Here is a 24294-nt window from a genome sequence, read left to right as displayed (position 1 = left end):
GTGAATCTTCGTTGCACCCTTCTCGGGAAGTATATCCTTCTTTATGTAAAAAAAAAGCTGTATGCAGTACTCCAGGTGTGGTCTTACCAAAGCTCTATACAATTCCAGCAAGGCATATTTATTCTTTATGCTCCAATCCCCTTCTAACAAAGGTTGAAACATTAAACCAGGGTCCCTTCTTCCTTCTCAAGCAGATGTAAAAGATCCCAAGGCATTTTTGAAAAAGAGCAGGGAAGTTTTCCCTGGTGTTCTGAACTATATGAACCCCTCAACTAACATTACTAAAATCGATTATCTTATTTTTTTGAGAACTTCTGTGTGTAAATTGGCTGTCGTGTTTCCCACATTTCATCACTTCAGAATACTTTATTGGCTGTAAATCACTTTGGGTAATCTTGCTGTGAAAGTTGCTATATAAATGCAAGTCTTTCTTATTTTTCATCAATAATGTTTTCTATTATTGCTCTTGTGGGGGCTTTGGAATAAATCCAAGTTCAGCTGCTGTGTTTTAGATGGTACAGGGGAATCAATAGCAGAAAGTCTCAATTTCCAAGAAGTTAGCCTTATACTTGCTGGGAATCTAAAACAGATAGTGTGGTTGAGTAAAGGAGAATAAACTCATAAGTGCTGCCAGGGAATTTAGTTGTCAATTACATGTTGCAATGCCAATGGTCACCCACCAACTGGACGTTAATGGCTTTGCAAATCAATATTAACGATTAGGATGAAGGGACTGAGCATATTGTAACCAAAATTGCTGACGTATCGTTTTGAAGATAGGTAGGAAAGCAAGTTGTGAGGAGGACACAATGCAAAAGAATATAAATAGGTTAAGTGAGTAGGAAAAGAATTGATACATGGAGTAGAATGTGGAAAAATGTGAGGTTGTCTACTTTGGCAGGAAGAATAGAAAGGCAGAATTTAATTAAATGGAAAGAGACTGCAGAATGCTGCTGTCAGAGGGATCTGAGTATGTTCATACATGAATCACACCGTTAGAATGCAGGTACAGCAAGTAATTAGGAAAGCAAATGTAATGTTGGCATTTATTGCAAGGGGGATGGAGTATAAAAGTAGGGAAGTCTTACTACAACTGTACAGTGCATTAGTGAGACCACACCTAGAGCATTGCGTATTGTTTTGGTCTCCTTACTTAAGAAGGGATACACTTGCATTGGGGGCAGTTCCGAGAAGATTCACTAGGTTGAATCCTGGGATGAAGGTGTTGTCTTATGAGGACAGGTTGAGCAGGTTGGGCCTGTACTTATTGGAGTCTAGAAGAATTGGAGGCGATCTTGTTGAAACAAAAAAACAACATATAAGATCTAAGGGGGCTTGACAGGGTAGATGCTGAGAGTATGTTCCCCTTATGGGGGAATCTAGAGTTGGGGGAATCTAGAGTTGGGGGTATAGTTTCAAAATAAGGGGCCTCCCATTTAAGAGAGATGAGGAGGATTTTTTTTCTCTCTAAGCATTATTAATCTTTGGAATTCTCGACTCCAGAGAGCAGTGGAGGCTGGGTCATTGAATCTATTGAGGTGGACAGATTTTTGACCTACAAGGGAGTCAAAGGTTATGGGGACAGGCAGGAAAGTGGAATTAAGACCACAATCAGATCAGTCATGATCTTGTAAATGGAGGAGCAGGCTTGAGGGGCCAAATGAACTGCTGCTGCTCCTACTTCTTATGTTCCAATGAATGAGGAAGGCTACACCTCCTCAAGGGGGAGTATTAATAGTTATATATGCACTCCATCAATAATCCTCTATACTTTGGGGAGCTTTGCTATCCAGAAAAGTTCTTGGTTTTGTACTTGTACTTCCCTGTGTCGCTGGAGAACTTTATTTAGCTGTTCACTTTTCTGAATAAGCTGCCATCACTAGGTGAATGCACAGATGTCTTACAGATTGGCTAATATTGCAGGTAATTCCAGTGGCCTCTTGGAATGACCAGGAGGCAAAAAATGATCAAGACACTGGTCACTTTGACTATAACAAGGGTGTGTTCTTCTTGAATTGCAACTGGAGCAACTCTCTGTTGAACCACAATCATCAAAGGCTTTGGGGGTCACCAGACCCAGCAAAGAGGTAATGTCACGTAGGCGGTCTTCTTCATCCCCTTCTTCCTTTAAATAGATCAAATGTAAAGGAATCCTAAACAGTATTTCCCCTGTGCTGATGGGGATGGCGGGGTTCCACAGGTTTCCGTTTTTCTTCCAAAATTTTGCCACCCAGTTGTAATATTAATATTTGTAAATTTCTCCAACACAGTGAGCCTGTAACAAAATTAGCAATGGATGTCCAAATTTATACCCTAACAATTTAACTCAATGCAGCAGCCAAAGTACACAGTACTTAAAACATTGCTGGGAGCTGTCGGCACTCAATCTGTGAGCAATGAAAGTGCACAACAGCTAGTAACAGGCAGAGGTGTACCTGGTGCCAAAACCAAAAAAGAAGGCCTTATGCTACGGTAGAAACATAGAGATTTTAAACTTAGAAGTTTGTTTTCTGTTCAAGGTATTAAAACTTAGATCAAAGAATCATTATGTTGTAGGCAAGCTCCATATTTTCTGATGTTTGGAATAATATTTCTTTAATTGTAGAAGTACATGGAACTCAGCCTGCAGAAGGAGCAAGAGCTAATTGAAATGGTACCTAAGGAGCCACGTAACAAAGAAGAGATTGAGCATGCTACTGATTTGCTCAAACTGGTTCTGGTAAGAAACCACTGTTGTAATTGACACTGCTATTTGACTGGTTTATCTAACTGGAATTTGCTGCAATGATGTGGGCAGTTTCGAGAAGAAACCCACAACTAAAATTCCCTGTTTTTTTATGATGTGACTCACTTCTGAGGATTATGAATCACATCAAAAAATTAATTTCTTAAGTTGCACTGATCCAGAATACTACCTCACAGGCACCAAAACTGTCAGTCAGAAATTATATTAGATTCTAATTGTAACTGAAAACCATAATAAACTAGGCTCAGCTGTTAATGGGTAAACTTGCAGATTAACAATGGGAAGTATTCAAAGAGGCTCTTGGGACAATTCCTCTATAAGGCAAAGGCTGCACTTTTATAGTTAAGTAACCATGGTAAACAAATGAGTTAAGAGACAATATACAACATATGGGCCCTAAATTTACTATCTGAGGTTGGGTGCAAACCAGACTCAAACGCATGTAAAATTGCGCGAAATGATGTCAGGCGTGCGTCCCGACATCATCACACACACATTCAATATTGAGGTTGGCAAGTGCGGATGGGAGTCTGAGCTGCACCCACCGGCAATTAAAGGGCCAATTAAGGCCATTAAAAAGCCTATTGCCCAAGATTTTACATTGACAGGCAAAATGGACAGGTGGGCAGCACATTTTTATCAAATTGTCATCCAAGGGTGGGATAAAATGGATCTGGAACATTGCCATTGTGAGTAGTGAGAAGTTTAGGAGATAGTTTGCTGCTGGTTGCCTAGTGAAACTTGACAGCTTTATCTCTGTTTTAGCTTCAGTCTTTGCATTGCTAGCCTTTATTTCAGGACTCATTGGTGGCTCCAAGGCTCCTGGAAGATTTATACCGTGTGGATCCTTCTGGTCTCCAGACAGCTTTCTGTTCCTCTGGTAATGGGTATTTTCTTCTCCACTGGTGGGACTTCTCTGAGGTGAAAAGAGGGGCAGAAGGGAGAGGAGTCCAGGCGTCCACAGGTAGCATCCAAGGGAGCGACCTGTGGGAGGAGAGCCGTAGGCACGGTGGGTGCAGGGCCAGCAGGGAGTCCAAGGCGGGTCAGCGGGTGCCTTTGTGAACAGGAAAGGCTTCTACTCCATGAATGTGCAGATAGTTTGTGACTGCAAGACGCAGGTTCTGCAAGTCTGTGCAAGATACCCTGGCAGATCCCATGATGCATATGCACTCCGACATTCACAGGTACCAAGGCTGTTTGTCTATCCAGCTTGGCTGGGTGGATGGCTGCTGGCTGACAAAGGCTATCCATTGAAAAAGTGACTTCTGATGCCTCTCCGTCACCCAAGGACAGGAGCACAGCAGAGGTTTAATAGGATTCATGCCTCCTTAAGGGAGGTGATAGAGAGGAACATTGGTCTGCTGAAGATGAGATTCAGATGCCTGGACTGTTCATGGGGAGTGCTGCAATATCTTCCAGAGCGTGTGTCTCTTATAGTCGTTGCATGCTGCACTGTCCACAATCTGGCTTAGGCAAAGGGGGACCCACTGGTGAATGAGGATTTCAATGCAGCTCCACAAGCCACAGATGATGACTCCAGTGGTGAATCAGAAGAGGAGCCCAGGAAAGAACACAGTGAGGACATGGAGGCAGACCTCTGGAACCTTCAAGGAGGCAGGAACACCAGGGAGGCCTTGATTCATCGCACCTTCAGCTAGGCTGCCAAGGCACTGCTTCCACCTCATGCCACGGGCGCCACCTCCTTACCAGATGTTTGCAATGAACCATTCCATTGAACCCAAAGTCCACTCAGTACTTGTGCAATAAAGTTTAGAGCCTCTCACGTCCAGCATGAGAAACTGGCATGCCCTGCACCTATAAAACAAGTGAAGCATACTCAGGCCATTAACACAAAAGCAAAATATCTATGCTCTTGGCACTTACAGACAATGAACATAACATTATAAGGTGCTAACAGTTATGCCAGCAAACAACTTAACAAATAATGTCAAAATGGGAGATCACCTATGAAAAGCCCCTCTTGTGCTCGTTGATTTAAAAGAACGCTTGCGAGTGCTGAGTCTTGGTGCCCACCTGCTCTTGCTGGCAGTTGTATTGGAGACTTGCAGGTCCGAGCGCAACCCCACATACCCCTGACTGTGTTGCTGGAGCTGCCTCTCCATGAGAGTCGCCACCCTCTCAATGGAGGAGGCAGTGCGCTCAGTGCTCAGGGTCAATGCAGTACTCACACTGAGAACATGGCACACAAAACCTCAGAAATCTCTGCTAGATCCTTCTCCACATCCCATTGGATATCCAGCTTCCGCCGCCTAATAGATGACTCCAGAGACTCATCATCTGCTTCGGACTCAGCATGGTCCTGTTCTCCACCAGCTCCTCATGTGAGTGTGTCATGCCCTCCCCACTGTGCACTGACATTGTAGCAGACAACTTGATGCGAACTAAGGTGCTGGTGCCTGGTGCAGAGAGGGGGTGTGATGCAGATGCACTGGTCCTCCGATGATGAAGGGCACTGGTCCTCCAGTGATGAAGGGCACTGGTCCTCCGGTGTCAAGGGTGGTTCCTAGGGGTCCTGCAATTGTTTGCTAGATGGCAATTCTAGGGGATGAAAATGACATGTCAGTAGTATCAGTCATCACACTGTCACTGTGCATGCTGTGCGGGCTGGCGAGACAATGAAGATCTGCATCATGGAGCCATCATCTTTCAAGGAACAATGGGGACTGAAGGTTTGATGTTTCAATTTCAGATGAGACAACACAACAATGTTTACACACTCAGACACACTCCCATCTGTGCACTGCACTCTAACCTTCGTCAGAGATCCCTGCTTCTCCAGAACCAGTTGACCGAGCTGGGCATCGCAACTCCCCCTCAAGGACATCCATCTCATACCTTGTCGGAATCATCAGGTTTGGGGGGGCCTCCACCTGTCCTTGACCTCTCTATGGTGTTAGGGCTTCTCTTCTCCTGAAAGGACCAAGGAGCACTGATTAGTTCCCTCTCTACCTGCAGCTCCATTGCAGCCTGGCCCACCCCACCTGAGGAACACCTTGCAGGGCACATTGAGTTGTAGCCCTCAATCAGCAAAGCAAGCAGGCCAAGCAGCCATAGCTCACCACCTTGGCCAGCGCCGATGTCAGTGACACTCAGTGGCACTCAGACTTTTACATCCCTGAGCACCAAAGGGGAAAGGCCAGCCATTAACATTTCTCCACACAGACCCATGCCAACTCGGTACTCACCCTTGCCGAGCGCAGCAGATCATTGAACCTTTTATGGCACTGCACCCATGTATACTGCACAACATCATAGCCTGGGCTGCGACCTCTGCCCATGCTTTCTTGGTGAGGTGTGGTGGTGTCCTTATGCCATCCTTGGTATCAAGATGTCCCACCTGGCACTGACTTCCTCCACAAGGAGTCCCAGGTACTCATCCAAGAACCAGGGGCAACAAGTGCCCACCAGACTTGCCTTCCTGCTTGGCATGCCCAGCAGGTGTGGATGCCATTGCTATTCCACACAAATTTTTCTTCCTCAAACTCAACAGCTCCCTCTGTGTCCCTTGGCAGTCATCAAGGAGCTGCCTCTGCTGTTTTTGAATTCTTCACTGGTCTGCCATTGGACCCGGTGCCCGATAGGCTCCTGCCTCCCCTGCTCAGCCCTTCCAAACATTGAAAAGACTCATTTCACACTGGGCAGGCCTTAATTAGCCACCCAGCTTAAAATTGCATTGAAAATACGATCTCGCCCGGGAGCAGATTCTACATTCACTTCCGCGCCCACTGACTTTGCATGCATGCCAAGCATGAAATTCAGACCATGGTAATATTGGACAGAATTCAGCCTGCTCCACACAGTTGTGATGCTTTATACAACATAATACAAACATTCCCCATCATTGTGAGACTTAAAATAAATGCAGGCAAAAACACGAACCAATTAGGGAATAAAATCTGAAAATTCTTCTCTGATTGCCTTAGGCAATCAAAAATGGTTAGTGGGATCACATTGCCCCGATTTACATTACAGAAGACCTACCTCTTACACAAGATGATATCCAGCTCAACCTGAAACAGATCTAGTTCTAGCTTGAAGGAATACAGTGAATCAACAATCACTGCATGAACTGGCAATCTATTTCACAGGTTCACTATTATCTCGGATAAAAAGAACTGCCTAATACTAAACTAGTTCTGCCCATAAAGTGTGTGTAGCCCATTGCCTTTCCTAACCTATTCTGTTGAAATAATTAGTCTAAATAAACACAATCTAATTAACCTTTGCCCGGAGGATTGAGGTCATGATATTTCACATAGCCATGCTGAGGAACATCAATGGTAAATAGACAGACTGTCTCACGCCTGTAAGGCGTTTGGTTTGACCATCAGCATCAGAAGGACAAATGTCATGGCCTAGAATGTACCCATACTGCCATCTATCAGCATTGACAATGTGAGGCTGGAGGTTGTTGATAGCTTCTAGGCTCCAGCAATCTATTGCAATGTTAAAATCAACACACACATCACAAAAACTGCAACTGTTACTTCCAAGCTGAATAAGAGAGTGTGAAGCAACAGCAACCTGACTGAGAACACCAAACTGCGAGTCTACCAGCATGATCCTCAGTGCATTCCAACAGTAGTGAGACCTGGACAACATAGGTTTTGCAGGAGAAAAGGCTGAACAGTTTCTACCTTTGCCGTCTCAGACACATCCTCGACATCTCTTGGCAGAATAAGGTCATCAATTCAGAGCTCCTGGAACATGCTAATTTCATCAGCTTGCATTCATTGCTATTTAATAAATGAATTTAAAATGATAAATGGATTTGCTAGAATAGATACGGAGAAATGATTTCCTCTGGCATGGGCATCCAAAATATCAGGCCAAAGTCTTAAAATTAGAACTAAACTATTGAGAAGTGAGATCAAGAAGCATTTCTTTATACATAAGTTAGTGCAAACCTAAAACACTCTCCCCTAAAAGGCTGGGAACACTGGGGCCGTTGAAATTTTCAGGCTAAGATCAATAGATTTTTTAGATAAGGTTATCAAAACATGGGCCAGAAATTTTGTGCGGGGGCCGGCGCAAACCCGATTGGCTCCCTGTACAGGTGGGGCGGGGATTCCCTGAGTTGTTCCCTGCACTCTTTCGCGCATGCATGCAAAAGAGCGCAGAGAACTCTCTGAGGTACAGAGGTGCTTCAGGGAGATTTTTTTTAAGTTATGGAAATTTGAATGAAGGGAAATATTTAAGGACATTGTCCCCTCATGTGAAACTGTCACATGAGCTGGGATGTGTCCATTATTTATTTCTAAAATTTTTATTTAAATAATAAACTGTTCATGAAACCTCATCCCAACCGTGGATGAGGTTTCATGAAAAATGCAAAGGCCACTTGGGCTCTTCACCTGCCTGCCAACTTTAAGGTTGGACAGGCAGCTCAGTTAATTACTTTAATTACTTTTTAACAGGCCTTGATAGGCCTTTGACAGTTCAGCGAGTGCACAGCCAAGTTGGCTGCATGCCTGCTGAACTGAATATCTGAACTATGTGCGGTGACGTTGAGGTCACCACGCGTCACTTTATGCCCTGCACGCCGCGTCCCCCCCCCCCCCCCCCCCACCATCACCCGGCTTGCCATTGGAAGAAATGCTGCCCGTGGAACTGCGGGAAGCAAAAAAGAGGTGCTGATCAGCCATGATCTAATTGAATGGCAAAACAGTCTTGATGGACTGAATGACCTGCTTCTGTCCCCATGTAAATCTATAATTCAGCTTAGTCTCATAAACTATCATTATTTTCCATGTCACAAAGCTAACCTAAAGGAAAATAATATCTATGGTCATGAAGAAGCACTGTGCCAGTAAGAATATTTTGACATTTAACATATTCATATCAGTGCCTTTGTTGCTTTAAAGGAGACATTAACCCATTTATTTTAAACAGGTTAATGTCTGTGCTAAAATAGCAGACAAAGGGCTTTTAAGATATCACATTAAATAAACTTTATAATATTGCACATTGCAATTTCAGGGAGAATAGCCTAAAAGTCTTGGGGCAGAATTTTTAGCTCGGCGAGTGCATGTGCGCCCAACTTGACCGAGCGTAAAATGACGTTCGATGATGTCGACTGAGTGTGCCGCGTCAACACACAGTCGCGTGATAGTTCGGTTGCCAGACGTGCACTGGAACCGGCAGCGCACCTGCCAACAATTAAAAGGCCTATTAAAGCCATTAAGTTAACAATTGACTTTAATTTTTCACTGCCCATTCAACCTAATGGTTGGCGAGCAGGCGAAAAGGCCTTTACATTTTTTTTGGATAACTCATCCACAGGCAGGATGAGGTTTCCAAAAGCAAATACAAATAAAATAAAAACTTTATTTTTTAATTAAAACCATGTCCCAGCGTCACTTGAGGGGACATGTTTCATTACATTCTTCTGCTCTTTATTATTATTTCTTAAAATTCTTTATCTCTCTGAGGAGGTTCTGTGCCTCAGGAAAATTATTCTGCGCTCTTCATGCGTGAAGTTCGTGTGAGGCCTGCTCGCACCCCCCTCCCCCCGCGCCATACAGGCAGCGCTCAGCACTGCCGCTTGCGGATCATGCTGGGCGGACCTTAATTGGGTCGCCTGCATAAAGTCATGGGGCACTGCCGATCGTGGGTGGCAGTCGGCTTCCCAACTAACCCTGCCGATCCCGCACGCCAAGGGCAAAATTCTGCCCGTGTTACTACATGCCTAAAAGTGCAGTGAGGAAGAACCAATGAGCCCCTCCCAATTCCCAGAGGTATAATTATTTAAATAATTGAGCTACAACACCTGTTGTAGCTTACCAATGAACCAACAAGCACCCTACCATTCTAAGAGGGGGAGGCACTGGCCCTTATCAGAGTAAAGAATAAGATGAATGGAAATATTGTTAAAAGTTCTCATGTGCAGTAGTAATATTATTAAATGCATATCATTATTGGATGATCAGTATGATGCTTTATTTGGCTGCTTTATGTCTTTATATTGTATATCTTATTTATCATTTATTTCTATTGGACTGTGCTTCTAACATTATTACAAAATTTACATGATCATTCCTATGTAGTCCATCCCTGATGATGAAGCATGTCAAATAGAAGAGAAAGAAGCAAGCAAAGGTACATTTCCAGGTTTTTACATGACAAAAGCAAGGAACTTTTGAATTATTTTCAATGTCAACAAAAAAAAAGTAAACCCATTGTAACAGCATTTTAGATTCTTCAACCAATTCAAATGTTGGATAACTGGGAACTATCCACAGTAGCTTTATGCTGAAGGCTTTATCAGAGTTTGTTATTCAAGATAGCCACAGAGTGAAGATTTCTTGCTACTGAAAATAGAATATAACAATACAGATACATGAAATAACCAGGTGCTACGTAGCTGTCAGGTTTGCAAAATCGAGTGCAATTTTAAGGGTCAGATTTTGTGCCGCGTCCATTTTTGCTGGTGTTACACCCACTTTTCTTCTCAACAATATTTCCTGTCTGAGAGAGAGGAACCATTTCCTAAATCTGCCCCTTCAACTGCATATACCTCTGAATGATATATGGCCTAAAGTCTCGTATTCCCCTGTTTTCAGACATGCAACACAAAGTCTCCGCTTTGGCCACAATCAGCAATCTGGGTTCAAATTGTGCTTGGAACAGTTTTCTGAAGTGAAGTTATGATTTCATGTTTCCACTGAAACTCGTTTGCATAATAATTATAAAATCTTTCTTGAACAAATGCAAATAGGCACCATTTTAAAAATTGTTCTTTTTCTCGCATGTATTAAAAAATTTCTTAATGTATTTTAGTGTAGTAACCTGGTGGAGTTTTATTAATGCATCTTAAATGGGTTTATGGTTTATTTTTTGGGATGTATGGTGGACAGAAATGAAAGAAATCCAAAGTTTTAGACCATATATCATTTGCAGCTATATGCAGGTGATGGGGAAGATTTAGGAAATGGCTCTTCTCACTCAGACAGGAAATGTTGGTGGCACAAAAAATTGATGTAATGCTGGCAAAAATGGATACAGCACAAAACCTGACCCTTAAAATCTTGTTTCACCTTCATCTGTATTTTTATATTCAGTTTAGGCAGAAGACTATTCAGTTCCATCATGTTGCTAGATTCACACGGGTCAGGGGCAGTAGATGATAGCCACACTGCACTGCAAGCTCCTGCTGTGGAATCATAGCATTTCCTTAACTCAGCTGAACCTACATTTGTCTAGCAATAATCTAAAATCACCTGTAGTAATGGCAGATTGCTTGTAGAATTAATAACAGCTGGCAGAGAAATCCACAGATTTCTACAGGTACTTTTACTCTATTATTAGTTTCCTCTGGATTGAAAATGTAAATTGGCCCATCGTTTCTATACTAGCTGAAAAATGAGCCACCCAGACTAATCCTACTTTCCTGCATTCGGTCTGTACCCTGCAGGTTGTGACACCTCAGGTGCATATCCAGACAACTTTTTAAATGAGCTGAGAGTTTCTGCCTTCATTATTCCATTACCTCTATGCTAAAGTAAGTAGTCCCTTCCCATCTACTCTATCCAGGCCCCTCACAATTTTGTATATCTCAATCAAATCTCCCCTCAGCCTCCTCTCCTCCAAGGAGAATTACCCCAGCCTATCAAACTTCCTTCATAGCTGCAATTTTCTCCTCCTGGCAAGATCCTCATAAATCTCTTCTGTACCCTCTCTAGTGCAATTACATCCTTTCTGTGATGAGGTGACCAAGACTGCACACAGTACTCAAGTTGTGGCCCAACTAATGTTTTATATAGTTCCAACATAACCTCCCTGCTCTTATAAGGATTCCATATGCCTTCTTAACCATCTTATCAACCTGCCCTGCCACCTTTAAAATTACTGTGATATCTTCAGCATTAATGTGAACCAATAAATCTGGCAGTCTATGTAGTTTTTAACTTAGTTTTAACTTTGTTACTTGTTACAGTTGATTTAGCCTCAATTTATGAGGATGCTGTGGGAACCGCTTTCAAGAGCACACCAGAGATAGCTACCTTTGAATGGATTGAAGTAAACTTGGAAAGGTATGGCAATCCAACTTTCACAGAACTTTGATATTCTTTTGCTTTATGCTTTATTTTCCATACCACAAAAACCACTGAATGAACAGAGATTACATGAATGGCCAACAGCATTCTAACGAACGAAAGAACTTTAATAATGCAGCCCAATATTACAAGCAGTTAGTTCCAATATAAAAATCAAACCCTCTGTTTGAAAGTAACAGTTCCTGGAATTTGAGTAAACTGAATTTAATTTTAAAAAAGACCTTCTGTGGAAGGGTCATGAGGACTCGAAACGTCAACTCTTTTCTTCTCCATCGATGCTGCCAGACCTGCTGAGTTTTTCCAGGTAATTCTGTTTTTGTCTTGCATTTATAACATGACTTTCAGGCTTTCTCAGAATGCTTTATCACCAATTAAATACTTTTGGAAGCATAGCGCGGAATTGTCCCAGATTTGCACTAAGTGAGGTACCGGGCGTGAAAAAAGACATTTTACCTGCCAGCCGCAATGGCAGATTTTCACGCTGTATCGTCCTCTTCCCACCTCATAAATTGTGCAGTCATGGGAAATACGCTGGATCGCTGGCAGGCAGCCTCCGATTTGCGCACCTCGCCATTACCTCACCACTTCCTTGTGCCGGGCACCATGTTTAAACTGCAATCGCGCACACTGTTCTCAATGTTTGTAGACAAGGACTACTCCGGTGAAGACATGAGCCTGAAAGCCGGGAAGACTGTAGCCCCTAATTCAGTGACACATCCTTGGGATGCCTTCTGGTCACAATAGAGGCCCACAGCGATGTCCTCTATCCCCGCTCTGGCCACAATAGGCCCATCAGTCTCACTACTCTGACTTGGGAGGCAATGGCAGAGGTGGTCAGTGCCAACGCTGCACACAAGGGCCAGGATTTTTTATTGGTCAGGAGGGCTTGGCAGGGGCGGTCAGGAATCCACCACCCGCAATTGGGTCTGCACTGCCGTTTTATGCAGGCAGGCCAATTAAGGCCCACCCAGCGTAATATGCGAGTGATAGCACTACCCGAACAGGTAGGGGGAGGAGATAGATTGAAGTGCTTTCTAAAAAAAATAAAAGTTTAAGGAAACATGTCCCCTTATGTGACTTTATTTTTCAGAAAAAGTTTTTACATAATCAGTATTAGTTTTAGGAAACTTCATCCTGCTCGTGGATGAGGTTTCCTAAAAAATGTAAAGGCCGCTTGGCCTTTTCGCCTGCCCGCCAGCTATTAGGTTGGATGGCAGCGTAAGATTCATGTTAATTACCTATTTAATGGCCTTAATAGGCCTTTTAATTGTTGGCGGGCATGCAGCCAACTCCAGTGCACACCTGCTGAACAAAATATCGCACTACGGCGCAATGACGTCGGGACGCACACCCGACATCATCGCGTATCATTTTACATTCCGGCGTGTCAGGCCCACCCCCGCACACTGAATGGAAAACTCTGCCCAAGAGGTCAGCCATCCAGGGCAGAAAAAGGGTGAATGATCTCATCCATGCCACCAGGGTAAGTCAACCATCTCATCAATCTCAACTCACCCACTCAAGAATCCATCACACATTCACTAGCAACTCATTCACTGCCAGCTCAAGGGACATTACAACTTACTCTCTCACACACCCTCACATCTCCATCTGGCCTCATCTCCTCTGGAGCTAGCCTTCTCATCCCACCCATGGCTCCACTCAGCACACACACATGCCTGGGATCCTTCTAATTTGGCCAGGCATGCGCCTTGCTCACATTCTCTCCCTCTGTCTTTATGCAAGACAAGATCAAGCACAATCAACGGGAGAGGTTCCAGACCAGGGGCTGGAGTGCCAGGCATCGAGGCCTTCACCTCGTTCAAGAGTCGTCTGTTGGAGCTGGCCAGAGAGGACGTGGACCGTTCCTGCGGTGACGGTGAGGTCAGCGGCAAACATCCATGTGAGGATCCTGCATCACATCATCCCTCTCTCAACGCTGCTCTGAGTGAACTGTTCTGTGTTTAATGTGGCTGCCAAGGACTAATATTCTCTCCTTGGCACATCTGCCACGTCGTCCTCAGGCAACCTTTGCCCCTGACCTCAGTGCCAAGAGCAGCTCAGTTGAGGACCCTGAGGACAGCACCGTTGAAGACCTGTTACTGTGCTCACCCACACCCTCCACCACGCAGCGACACACACCACGGTGCGCTCGAGATGTAGAGCAGCCTCGGATCACAATCTGGTGAGCACAGCGCACAACCTGTTCCACAACAGGTGAAGGCAGGGTCATCCTTGGTCACCGACACTCAGAGGACTGCTGGAAGCAAGGAATCCGATGAGTCCGAGTCAAATGTAGGAGTCATGGTGCTCCCTGGAAATCGTGCACAGACCTGTAGAATGTGTTTGTGGCAGTCGCAGGCTAGCTGAGCATTCTGAGTGGAAGCCCTTGCGTTTGACATAGTTGACTGCTTGTTGCCACTGAGATCTAAATGCCACGGGACTGCATGCCACTTTGCACCTGTAGAAAAGCAGGGATGTGCGCAAAACCCAGTGCTCTTGCTTCCTGGCTTTCTGATCCCAGGAAAAATGCACAAAGTTCTGTACCTTTGTGAAGCTGGCGTCTGTTACCTCCTGAATACACTTGTACATGGAGGCTTGCGAGATCCCGCACAAATCAACTGTGGAGCACTGGAAGGACCCACTGGTGTAAAAATTAAGTGCTACAGTCACTTAGAAGGCCTTTGGCAGTGGATACCCTCCATGCACCCATGGCAGCAATCCTGAAGCAGGTGGCTTTTGTAACCCCAGCAGTTCCCTAGACATGCGTAGTCTTCAGCAACATTGGTTCTCAATCATCTGAAGGAATGACAAGCGCCATCTATAGACCCTGGGTCTAGCGAGGTGCTTACAAGTGACAGCTTGCTGAGGATCTTCAGCTGTGTGCTCAGCAGGCTCTGTGGCCCCTTCATCTTGAGGGAGGTGCTTCTCCCTTTGCTGAGCCAGGCACCTCCACCGCGCTCCTCTTCTCTGCTCCCTGTAAGCCATGAGTCACACTGCTAAATCACCAGGCTCCATGATCCTAATGTTCTACTCCTGTAGCATCAAAGAGAGAGAGAGAGACACGTGGGTTAGCACAGGTGTACTAAGAACCTCTCTTGGTTTAGTCTGAAAGCCCATTCACGCATGCAGGAAAGTCGTGGCCACCACTTGGATGGCCAGAGTGTAGTGCACTCATTGGCTGTCCGAAACCCCACCCATTTCCTCTCCACTCCACTTGACCGATTGGCAGCAGCTTCAGCCACTGGACTGCACGCTGTGCTGTCAGGTCAAGCACAGGCATTCTCCTAACCTGCACTACAAGGCTGTGCTATTAGGTTGAACCATGATGGATACTGGTCCAAATCTTAATAATGACATTGCAAGGGGCTGTGAGCACCTCCAATAGTGACTACACCATGGTCACCTTTTGCAAAGGGATTCTACAACTTGCCCAGTTAGCCAATTGCTCTGCTGCCCCCTAAAATGCAAATTAATTTGCAGCCTGCGCTCGAGGGGTGAAAAGTTCTGGAGCATTTGGTGGCATTTTCATGCTTTCGTGTTGCTTGAGTGAACAGAAAAGCTTCAGAGGCCCAATTCCAAGCATGTCAATGGAGTTGCTGGTGAACGGTCTCAGCTGTAGAAGAATGCTCACTTTTGGCAAGCTTTTCCAAGTGCTTGGCCAATTCCCTCACCCCAACCCCCGGCATGTGCTTGAGTACATCCTTCAATATGTGCTGCCTTGCCCCCCAACCACTGGCATGTGCTTGAGTACTTCCTTCAGTATGTGCTGCCTTTCCCCCCAATCCCGGAACATGCTTGAGTACTTCCTTCAGTCTGTACTGTCTTGCTCCCAAACGCTGCCCTCTCCCCATTCCCACAGCCTGACCTGCACTGGAGCCCTTGTCCCGGCATTGTACTGAAAGCCAGACAGGAAAAACTAGATGACTCTATTTTCAAAGTCTGTGAGGACCTTGATGTTGGGCATTCCTCCACCAGTCCACGACTTCTCCCTTTTGTTGTGTGCCAGCTTGTCCTGCACAAAGACAGATGGAGAGAATGTAAGCAGGATGCCTGCCAGGCCAGATGAGAAGGATGATTGGCATGTGTGGGTGGTGAGTGGTGCCATGGATGGGATGAGGACACGATCCACAGGGCAGATGAAGGTATGTGTGAGAGAGTGAATGGTGATGTCTCTTGAAATGGCAGTGAGTGAGATCACTGTGGATGTGTGATGTGTTTGTGAGTGTGTGAGGTGAGAGTGATGAGAAGAGTGACTTACCCTGGCAGAACAGAGGAGATCATTCATCCTGTTTAGACACAGGTTAGCTGTCCTCTTTTGCAGGGTGTTGACGCTGACCACTGGTGTCACCGTATCCCATGCTGGATTTGTTACCTTGCTTCGCCCAGAGTGGGGGTAGAGGACTTCACGGTGGGCCTCCACTGCGCCCAGTAGGTGCCCGAGGGAGGCATAGCTAAATTTTGGGGCAGCACGTTTCCTCCCTTTGGCAGCCATGACTTTCCAGCAGCTTACGATCCATTAGAGAGTGCAGGGGTGTCCTTTAAATACGGTGCCCAGATTATTGAAGGCCTGAGGTGATAATGGGACAGGTGAATCAGAGGCTGCCCTGCCAGCGATCTGGAGTGATTCCTGTGCATGCATTATTAATGGGATGAGATGTGCTGGGAATAGGATGATACAGCATGAAAATCATTTGTTGCAGCTGGTGAATAAAACGACTTTTTTCCTGCTCACTATCGCACTTAGTGCAAAATGGGATGGTTCCGCCAAATGGCTTCAGTCTTCCCAGTATTTAATTAGAGGAAATTTCTGCTCATCCAGTGCTGGATGTAGGATAAGCAGTCTGAAAGCTTAGCAACAGTCAAGGAGTCAGGAAAAATGGTGGGAGACAGAGCTGTGTGTTATTAGCATACATGTGACAACTAATGCTGTGCCTTTGGATGTTATCATCGAGGGGCAGCTTTAGATGGGAAATAGGAGAACACCAAGGATAGATCCTCAGGGGAACATCAGAGGTAATGGTGTGGGAGCAGGAAGAGAAGCAATTGCAAGTGATTCTCTGGCTGCAGTTAGATAAATATTGAACCTAGTGAGAGCAATCCCACACAGCTGGACAACAGCAGAAAAGCACTGGAGGAGGATAGGGAGTCAAAGAGATGTTAAAGGCTGCAAACAGGTTGAGAGGGATAAGGAGAGAAAATTTACCTTTGTCACAGTCATGTCCGATGCCATTTGTGACTTTGATAAAAACCGCTTCGATACTGTGGCAGGGGAGGAAACCTGATTGGAGGGATTCAAACGTAGAGTTTCAGAAAAGATGAGAATGGATTTGGGAGGCAACAACATGTTCGAGGACTGAAGAAGAAAGGAAAGCTATATTGGGACAATAGTTTTCAGGGATGGTGGGGTCAAGGGTTTTTTTTAAGAAGAGGGGTGATTACAGCAGAATTAAAAGAGCGAGGGACAATTTGCAGTAGAGCAAAGAAGCCGGGATTATCTTTGCATTCCAGGATGATCCTGGAGTAGTGAGCAGTTTTAGCAAACAAGAACAGAACCCAATCGTATTTTAAGTAGTCCAGCCAGACAGGCAGTCAATGGCTAAACCAGTTGTGCACATATCCTTTCTTCCTTTCAAGTCTGTGTCCCTTGGAATGAAGGGAGCAGAGATGAGAGCCATTTCAGGGGAAATGGCCAGGGTGAGAGAGAGTAATGGTTGTATTGAGGACTAACATCAAATGTGGAGCTGAGGGTGCAGTAGTGTAAACTGCCAAGACAATATCTTTAGCCCAGGAAGATTGAGATATACAAGTAGGAAGAAACGATGACTAGAAATTGTGAATATTTTGACAATAGTCTGATAACATACATTCTAATTTCATATGTAGTTTAGTTCTTTGTTGTACAGTATCATCAAGAATGGTAAGAAAATTATGGCATCCCAACAACAAAGCTAAAATATATACTTTAAATGAAAATTTCTAATTTGCTATAAATCTGGTACTTTAATCACAGTTTTAAATATAAAGAACTGTATTTGTTCATGTTGCTCTATTTTTTGCATTATGTGCTTGTCTTTTTAGCCCTAAAAAGTTAAGCAACAATTCATTATATACATCTTTTGTTTACAGCAAGCACTTTTTGTTCAAAGCAAACGTAGAATGACTTGTATATGAGTATATCAGTGATTTTAATATTCTATATTAATTTCTCTTATCTCTTTAATGCAGTAATAAAGAGCAAAACCAGATATCTAAGTGGCCACGAAGATTAGAACAACACAGGTAATAAGCTAAGCAAGGAAAGTCAAATGTGAAAAAAATAAGGAAGAGGCTAATTTAAAAAAAATATAATGGAAATCCGGATGCTGTTCCTTAGAAATCTATTGTTTTCCAGGCAGCCTTCTGATTAATGTGTAAATACATTAAAAATGTGACTTATTAGCATTCTGGGAGGAACTGTATAATTCCATAGCTGTCTGCCTTACTTAGCAGTAGATTTCTCCAGCATATTCAAATATTTTGGTATGTAAAGCCTAGTTAAATTCATTGGTCCTGAAAACAAGTGAGTCATCAATCCCAGTACAAATGCCAGTACCTACTTCTCAGTGTCCTCCAGCACTGGCTGCACCAAAATTCATAAAGTCACACCTGAACAAGGATGGTACGCACTTTGTAAAACTAATAAGTTTCCTCATGGAAGTCCTGGCGGAGGAGGAAGATCTGAGGAATCAACTACACGAAGCCAAAGAGGTTTTGGAAGCAAAATTCGCAGAATTTTCCAAGAAGCAGACAGATAATGAAGTTTTGGGTGACTCAACCATTGAGCTCAGACAAGTTGAGCTTGCATCTGAGAAAGGTCTAGCCAATACTGAAGTCAAAAAGAAGGCTGAGATATAAGTCTGTGCTGGAAAGAAGAAGGTGCATAGAAAGAAGATACAGAAGCACTAATAGAGCCTTAATTCTGGCAGCATAAGAATACACTTTCATACATAGGCCTGGCAATGAAATCGCGATCGCCAATGCCCGTAGTCTTTTGCCTTTACAAGAAAATGATGAGCATGTCCCTGTTCCACATAAACTTGTTTTACTACTAAATTTCTTAGATTCCTTGCCGGTATGTGCTTGATATGTCAGAGACTGGACAAGTCAGGACTCAGTCCTATCACAAGTATGTGAACAAGTGCTACATTGATGGTCACAGGAGCCCGTATCTGATGAAATGAAACTGTACTTAAACAGAAGACATGAAATAACCAGTCAGGGTGGCATCTTATTGTGGGGTGCATGAGTGATAGTCCCTCCAAAGGGAAGGGAGCCTCTTTTAGTTGAACAACACAGCTCCCATCCAGGAATTTCCTGAATGAAGACTAAAGCACGCAGCTATTTGTCGTAGCCAGGGATGAATAGCAAAATAGAGAGTATGGTAAAGTATTGTGTGAAATGTCAGCAACTGTAAAAGTTGCCAATGACAGCTCCATTACACCCATGGGAATAGCCAGGTAGACCCTGAGTACGATTGGGCAGAATTTTGCCCTCGGATGGCGGGCGGGCCCCACCGGCTCGGCTATGTGCTTCCTGTGCGGGGGGAGGGGAGGGATTCCCCAATTGTCAAAGTGTGCTCTTTCGCACATGCGCGTGAAAGAGCGCACTGCTCCCTGAGGCAAAGTCCTGTCTCAGGGAGATTAGTGACAGGTAAGAAAAGTCGAAAAATTTAAAAAATATTGACATGTCCCCCTCATGTGACAATGTCACACGAGATGGGACATGTTAATAAAAATGACATAAACTTTAATAGACTTTTTAAAAACGGACATGAAACATCTCGCCAGTGGATGACGTTTCATGCTTTATCAGAAGCCCGCTGGGGCCCCTGGTCTGCCCACCAGCCTTAAGGTTGGACAGGCAGGTCTTTAATTATCTTAATTAGCCTGTCAATGGCCTCAGTTGAACTCTAGGAAGAAGAAGCATACTAAAGGGAGGACGAGGCAACCATGGCTGACAAGGGAAGTCAGGGACAGCATAAAAGCTAAAGAGAAATCATGCAATGCGGCCAAGAGCAGTGGGAAGCCAGGGGATTGGGAAGCCTACAATGACCAACAGAGGACAACTAAAAAAGAAATAAGGAGGGAGAAGATTAAATATGAAGGTAAACTTGCCAGTAATATAAAAGAAGAGTGTAAGAGTTTTTTTTAGATATATAAAGAGCAAGAGAGAGGCAAAGGTGGACATTGGGCCTCTGGAAAATGACGCTGGAGAAGTAGTAGTGGGGAACAAAGAAATGGTGGAGGAACTGAATAGGTACTTTGCGTCAGTCTTCACAGTGGAAGACATGAGTAACATCCCCAAAGTTCAAGAGAGTCGGGGTCAAAGGTGAGTATGGTGGCCATTACTAAGGAGGAGGTGCTAGGAAAACTGAAAGGTCTGAAGGTGGATCAATTACTTGGACCAGATGGATTACACCCCAGAGTTCTGAAGGAGATAGCTGAAGAGATAGTGGAGGCATTAGTGGTGATCTTTCAGGAATCACTGGAGTCAGGGAGGGTCCCAGAGGACTGGAAAATCGCTAATGTAACCCCCCTGTTTAAGAAGGGAATGAGGCAAAAGACGGGAAATTACAGGCCGATTAGCCTGACCTCGGTCGTTGGTAAGATTTTAGAGCCCATTATTAAGGATGAGATTTCAGAATACTTGGAAGTGCATGGTAAAATAGGGCAAAGTCAGCATGGTTTCATCAAGGGGAGGTCATGCCTGACAAATCAGTTAGAATTCTTCGAGGAGGTAATGAGCAGGTTAGACAAAGGAGAGCCAATGGATGTTATCTACTTGGACTTCCAGAAGGTCTTTGACAAGGCGCCACACAGGAGGCTGCTCAGTAAGATAAGAGCCCATGGTGTTAGAGGCAAGGTACTAGCATGGATAGATGATTGACTGTCTGGCAGGAGGCAGAGAGTGGAGATAAGGGGGTCCTTTTCAGGATGGCGGCTGTTAACTAGTGGAGTTCTGCAGGGGTCATTGTTGGGATCACAACTTTTCACTTTATACATTAATGATCTAGATGAAGGAACTAAGGGAATTCTGGCTAAATTTGCAGATGATACAAAGTTAGGTGCAGGGACAGGTAGTATTGAGGAGGCAGGGAAGCTGCAGAAGGATTTAGACAGGTTAGAAGAATGGGCAAAGAAGTGGCAGATAGAATACAATGTGGGGAACTGTGAGGTCATGCACTGTGGGAGGAAGAATAGAGGCATAGACTATTTTCTAAATGGGGAGAGAATTCAGAAATCTGGAGTGCAAGTCCTAGTCCAGGATTCTCTTAAAGTTAACTTGCAGGTTGAGTCGGTAGTTAGGAAGGTAAATGCAACGTTGGCATTTATTTCGAGAGGACTAGAATATAAAAGCAGGAATGTGCTGCTGAGGCTTTATAAGGCTCTGGTCAGACCACATTTAGAATATTGTGAGCAATTTTGGGCCCCGTATCTCAGGAAGAATGTGCTGGCCCTGGAGAGGGTCCAGAGGAGGTTCACGAGAATGATCCCAGGAATGAAAGGCTTAACAAAAAAGAAACGTTTGAGGACTCTGGACCTATACTCGATGGAGTTTAGAAGGATGAGGGAGATCTGAATGAAACTTACAGAATACTGAAAGGCCTGGATAGAGTGAACGTGGGGAAGATGTTTCCATTAGTAGGAGAGACTAGGACCCGAGGGCACAGCCTCAGAGTAAAGGGAAGACCTTTTAGAACAGAGATGAGGAGAAACTTCTTTAGCCAGAGAGTGGTGAATCTATGGAATTCATTGCCACAGAAGGCTGTGGTGGCCAGGTCATTGAGTGTATTTAAGACTGAGATAGAAATGTTCTTGATTGGTAAGGGGATCAAAGGTTACGGGGAGAAGACGGGAGAATGGAGTTGAGAAACTTGTCAGCCATGATTGAATGGCAGAGCAGGTTCAATGGGCTGAATGGCCTAATTTCTGCTCCTATTCTTATGGTCTTATGGATAGGTCGGCGGGCAGACTGCTGATTTCGCTGTCCGCCCGCCTTCCTGAAAATTTAAAGGGATCGGGATGTCGTTAAGGGTTCCTCCCGACATCATCCCACGTCATTTTCCCATTGATGAGCGGGCCGCGCCCCCAAATCGCCGATGGGAAAATTCAGGCCATTGACTATGTTGGACATTTCCTGGGAACAATGTTTCTGCTTACTGTCAATGTCCATTCAAAATGGTTGAGCAAAATGAGGTGAAGTCACCAACGTCGGGCGCTACTATTGAGAAATTACATCAGAGGTCTGCCACTCACGGACAATCAGAAGTAATTATTTCTGATAAGGGCACGGCGTTTATGAGTGCTGAGTTTCAATGGTTTTTCAGCCTCCACGGTATCAGTTATGTAAAAAACTGCACTGTACCACCCTTTCCTCAAATGGACTGGCTGAAAGAGCAATTCAAATATTCAAGACAGGCATGAAAAAATTAACTAATGGCAACCAAGCAAGCACACTTTCTTTTTCATTACAGAACTACCCCTCACACAACAGGTGTCACACCTGCTGAGTTATTGTTGAAACGCCATCTCAGGACGAGGTTGAGCTTAATAATACCGAATTTAGAGGTGGAACAGAGTCAGGGAAGCCAGAGAATGAGACAGAACTGGAATAGTCGTGACAGGAAATTTACCGTGGGAGAGCCGGTATACTTGAAAAACTTTGGGGAGACCAAAGCGGTTGCCGGGTGAAATAAGTGCGGTGACTGGACCTCTATCTTACCATGTGGAGGTGGAAGGCCAGATCATCCCTAAGCATGTGGATCATTTAAGGAAGAATGAGACAAATCATCAAGAAATGGTTCTACCAGTGACTGTGACTGGGTCGGCGTTTCCTGTTGAGGCTACTCAACCCAGGACTGACATGTCTGATGTTCCTGTATGAGTTGAGGATACAGAACTGCAAGCGCCCACCAAAGCACCTGATGTTTAGGCAACTATGCAAAAGGAGGTTCCTGACAAAGAATCTGAAGTTGTGGAGCTGCAACATTCCACGTGCCAGGAAACCACCTGAAAGGCTGAGCTTGTACATTCCTTCCTCAGTGTAAATATTTTGTTATCTTGAAAAATATGTGCTCGTAAATATATGTATAGCTGAGTTAAATGGGGAGGAATATAGTAATTATGATTTTATTTAGCGTGTAATGTATCTTTAAGAATAACACTTGTTAGGAAAGATCACATGATCTGTAGTAATCAATAGGAGGGCTGTGTAGTTGCTGCTGAGTATATTGTAAATAAACTTAATGTTTCCACTTAAGAAGTGTCTGTAGTTCAAATCTATTACTAATAATACAACTCAGCCACCCTACAAAGTAACCATATGGTTCTAACTGCAGTGTTAGACATGTGTTTAAAAGAGAACTGAATTGAAATGAGCCAGGTTGAATGAAATCATAAACTACTCCAATTTAGCCCTGTTCAGACCCATGAGTTAAGATATGCACATTCACTTGAAGAAGGCGGCTCACCCGAGGGAAATATGGATGGGCTGGCTTTGCCAGTGAAGTTCACACCCATGAATAAATAAAGCAGTTCAAGTGATTGTTCTCATCTATTTTCCTCTAGGTTAGAACTCTATTATGTTGCATGCCACTGAAGATCAAAAGTAGCAACTTACACTTTTGGAATTAGGCATAGAATATACATTCAAACTTTGACTAGACTACTAAATGTAATTTTCCCTATTGACCAGTGACTTACTGTTTAGATTTTGAGATCAAGATATTCAGAGTTCAGTTAAAAAAAACCTAAACTGACAATTTGGATTTTCCCATTCTTCCAGCTACAGAATAATACTAAAGCAGCAAATACTAAGCACTCATTTTGATATTTTTCACAATATTACCACGTATGGCCTGTAGATTATTGACAGTCTTTGTCTGCAATCCTGTGTGTTACATTTAAGTGGTGGGTTTGCTTGAATTCAGTGCTAATCATGATCTCCAATACATATATGTGATAATGCGTAGCAAGAAAGAAAATAAGAATGAACAAATTATTTCCTTAAGTGAATGGATAATTAGTTGTCAGAAATCATTATTATAAAACAATTTCAAGATTGCTTTGTCAAAAATACTGCAACTTGCAGAGAAATCCAAAACATAGAAGGCATTTTCACAGGTAATTATCAGATTCTGACCACTGATAACCTTACATATTGTACAACTGGACACTGTCAATGAGTGTATTTGGCATCAGATGTAATAATGCATCATAGCTCATAACTACTGTATCTTTGTACTGACAGGCAAGAGCTTGATAAAGCGAAAGGAATCAAGCTAGCTCTGAAGAACATGCTTGTTCCATCATACTTTCAGTCTGACCTGAGCAAGGACTTTGACTCAGCCCAGGTACTGCAGTTTTCCTCTTTGAATCTTTAGCACAAAATTAAGGCACTCTCTAAATGTGTAACATTGTTATTCATCAG

General features: G+C 44.0%; 1 protein-coding gene across 1 annotated transcript in view; it reads left to right on the top strand.

Annotated features, from left to right (window-relative positions):
* Window positions 1-24294, top strand: part of spag17 (sperm associated antigen 17) — a 327444-nt gene that overhangs the window by 240524 nt on the left and 62626 nt on the right. Inside the window, exons 40-45 of the mRNA XM_041210903.1 lie at window positions 2606-2719; window positions 9814-9865; window positions 11703-11799; window positions 13805-14008; window positions 18052-18105; window positions 24115-24217. Of these exons, the coding sequence (XP_041066837.1) occupies window positions 2606-2719; window positions 9814-9865; window positions 11703-11799; window positions 13805-14008; window positions 18052-18105; window positions 24115-24217 (624 nt within the window). The remainder of the gene's footprint in view (window positions 1-2605; window positions 2720-9813; window positions 9866-11702; window positions 11800-13804; window positions 14009-18051; window positions 18106-24114; window positions 24218-24294) is intronic.

The sequence above is a fragment of the Carcharodon carcharias genome, chromosome 18 (assembly GCF_017639515.1).
Source record: "Carcharodon carcharias isolate sCarCar2 chromosome 18, sCarCar2.pri, whole genome shotgun sequence".
In the NCBI taxonomy this organism is placed as follows: domain Eukaryota; kingdom Metazoa; phylum Chordata; class Chondrichthyes; order Lamniformes; family Lamnidae; genus Carcharodon; species Carcharodon carcharias.
This window is presented reverse-complemented; position numbering and strand designations above follow the sequence as displayed.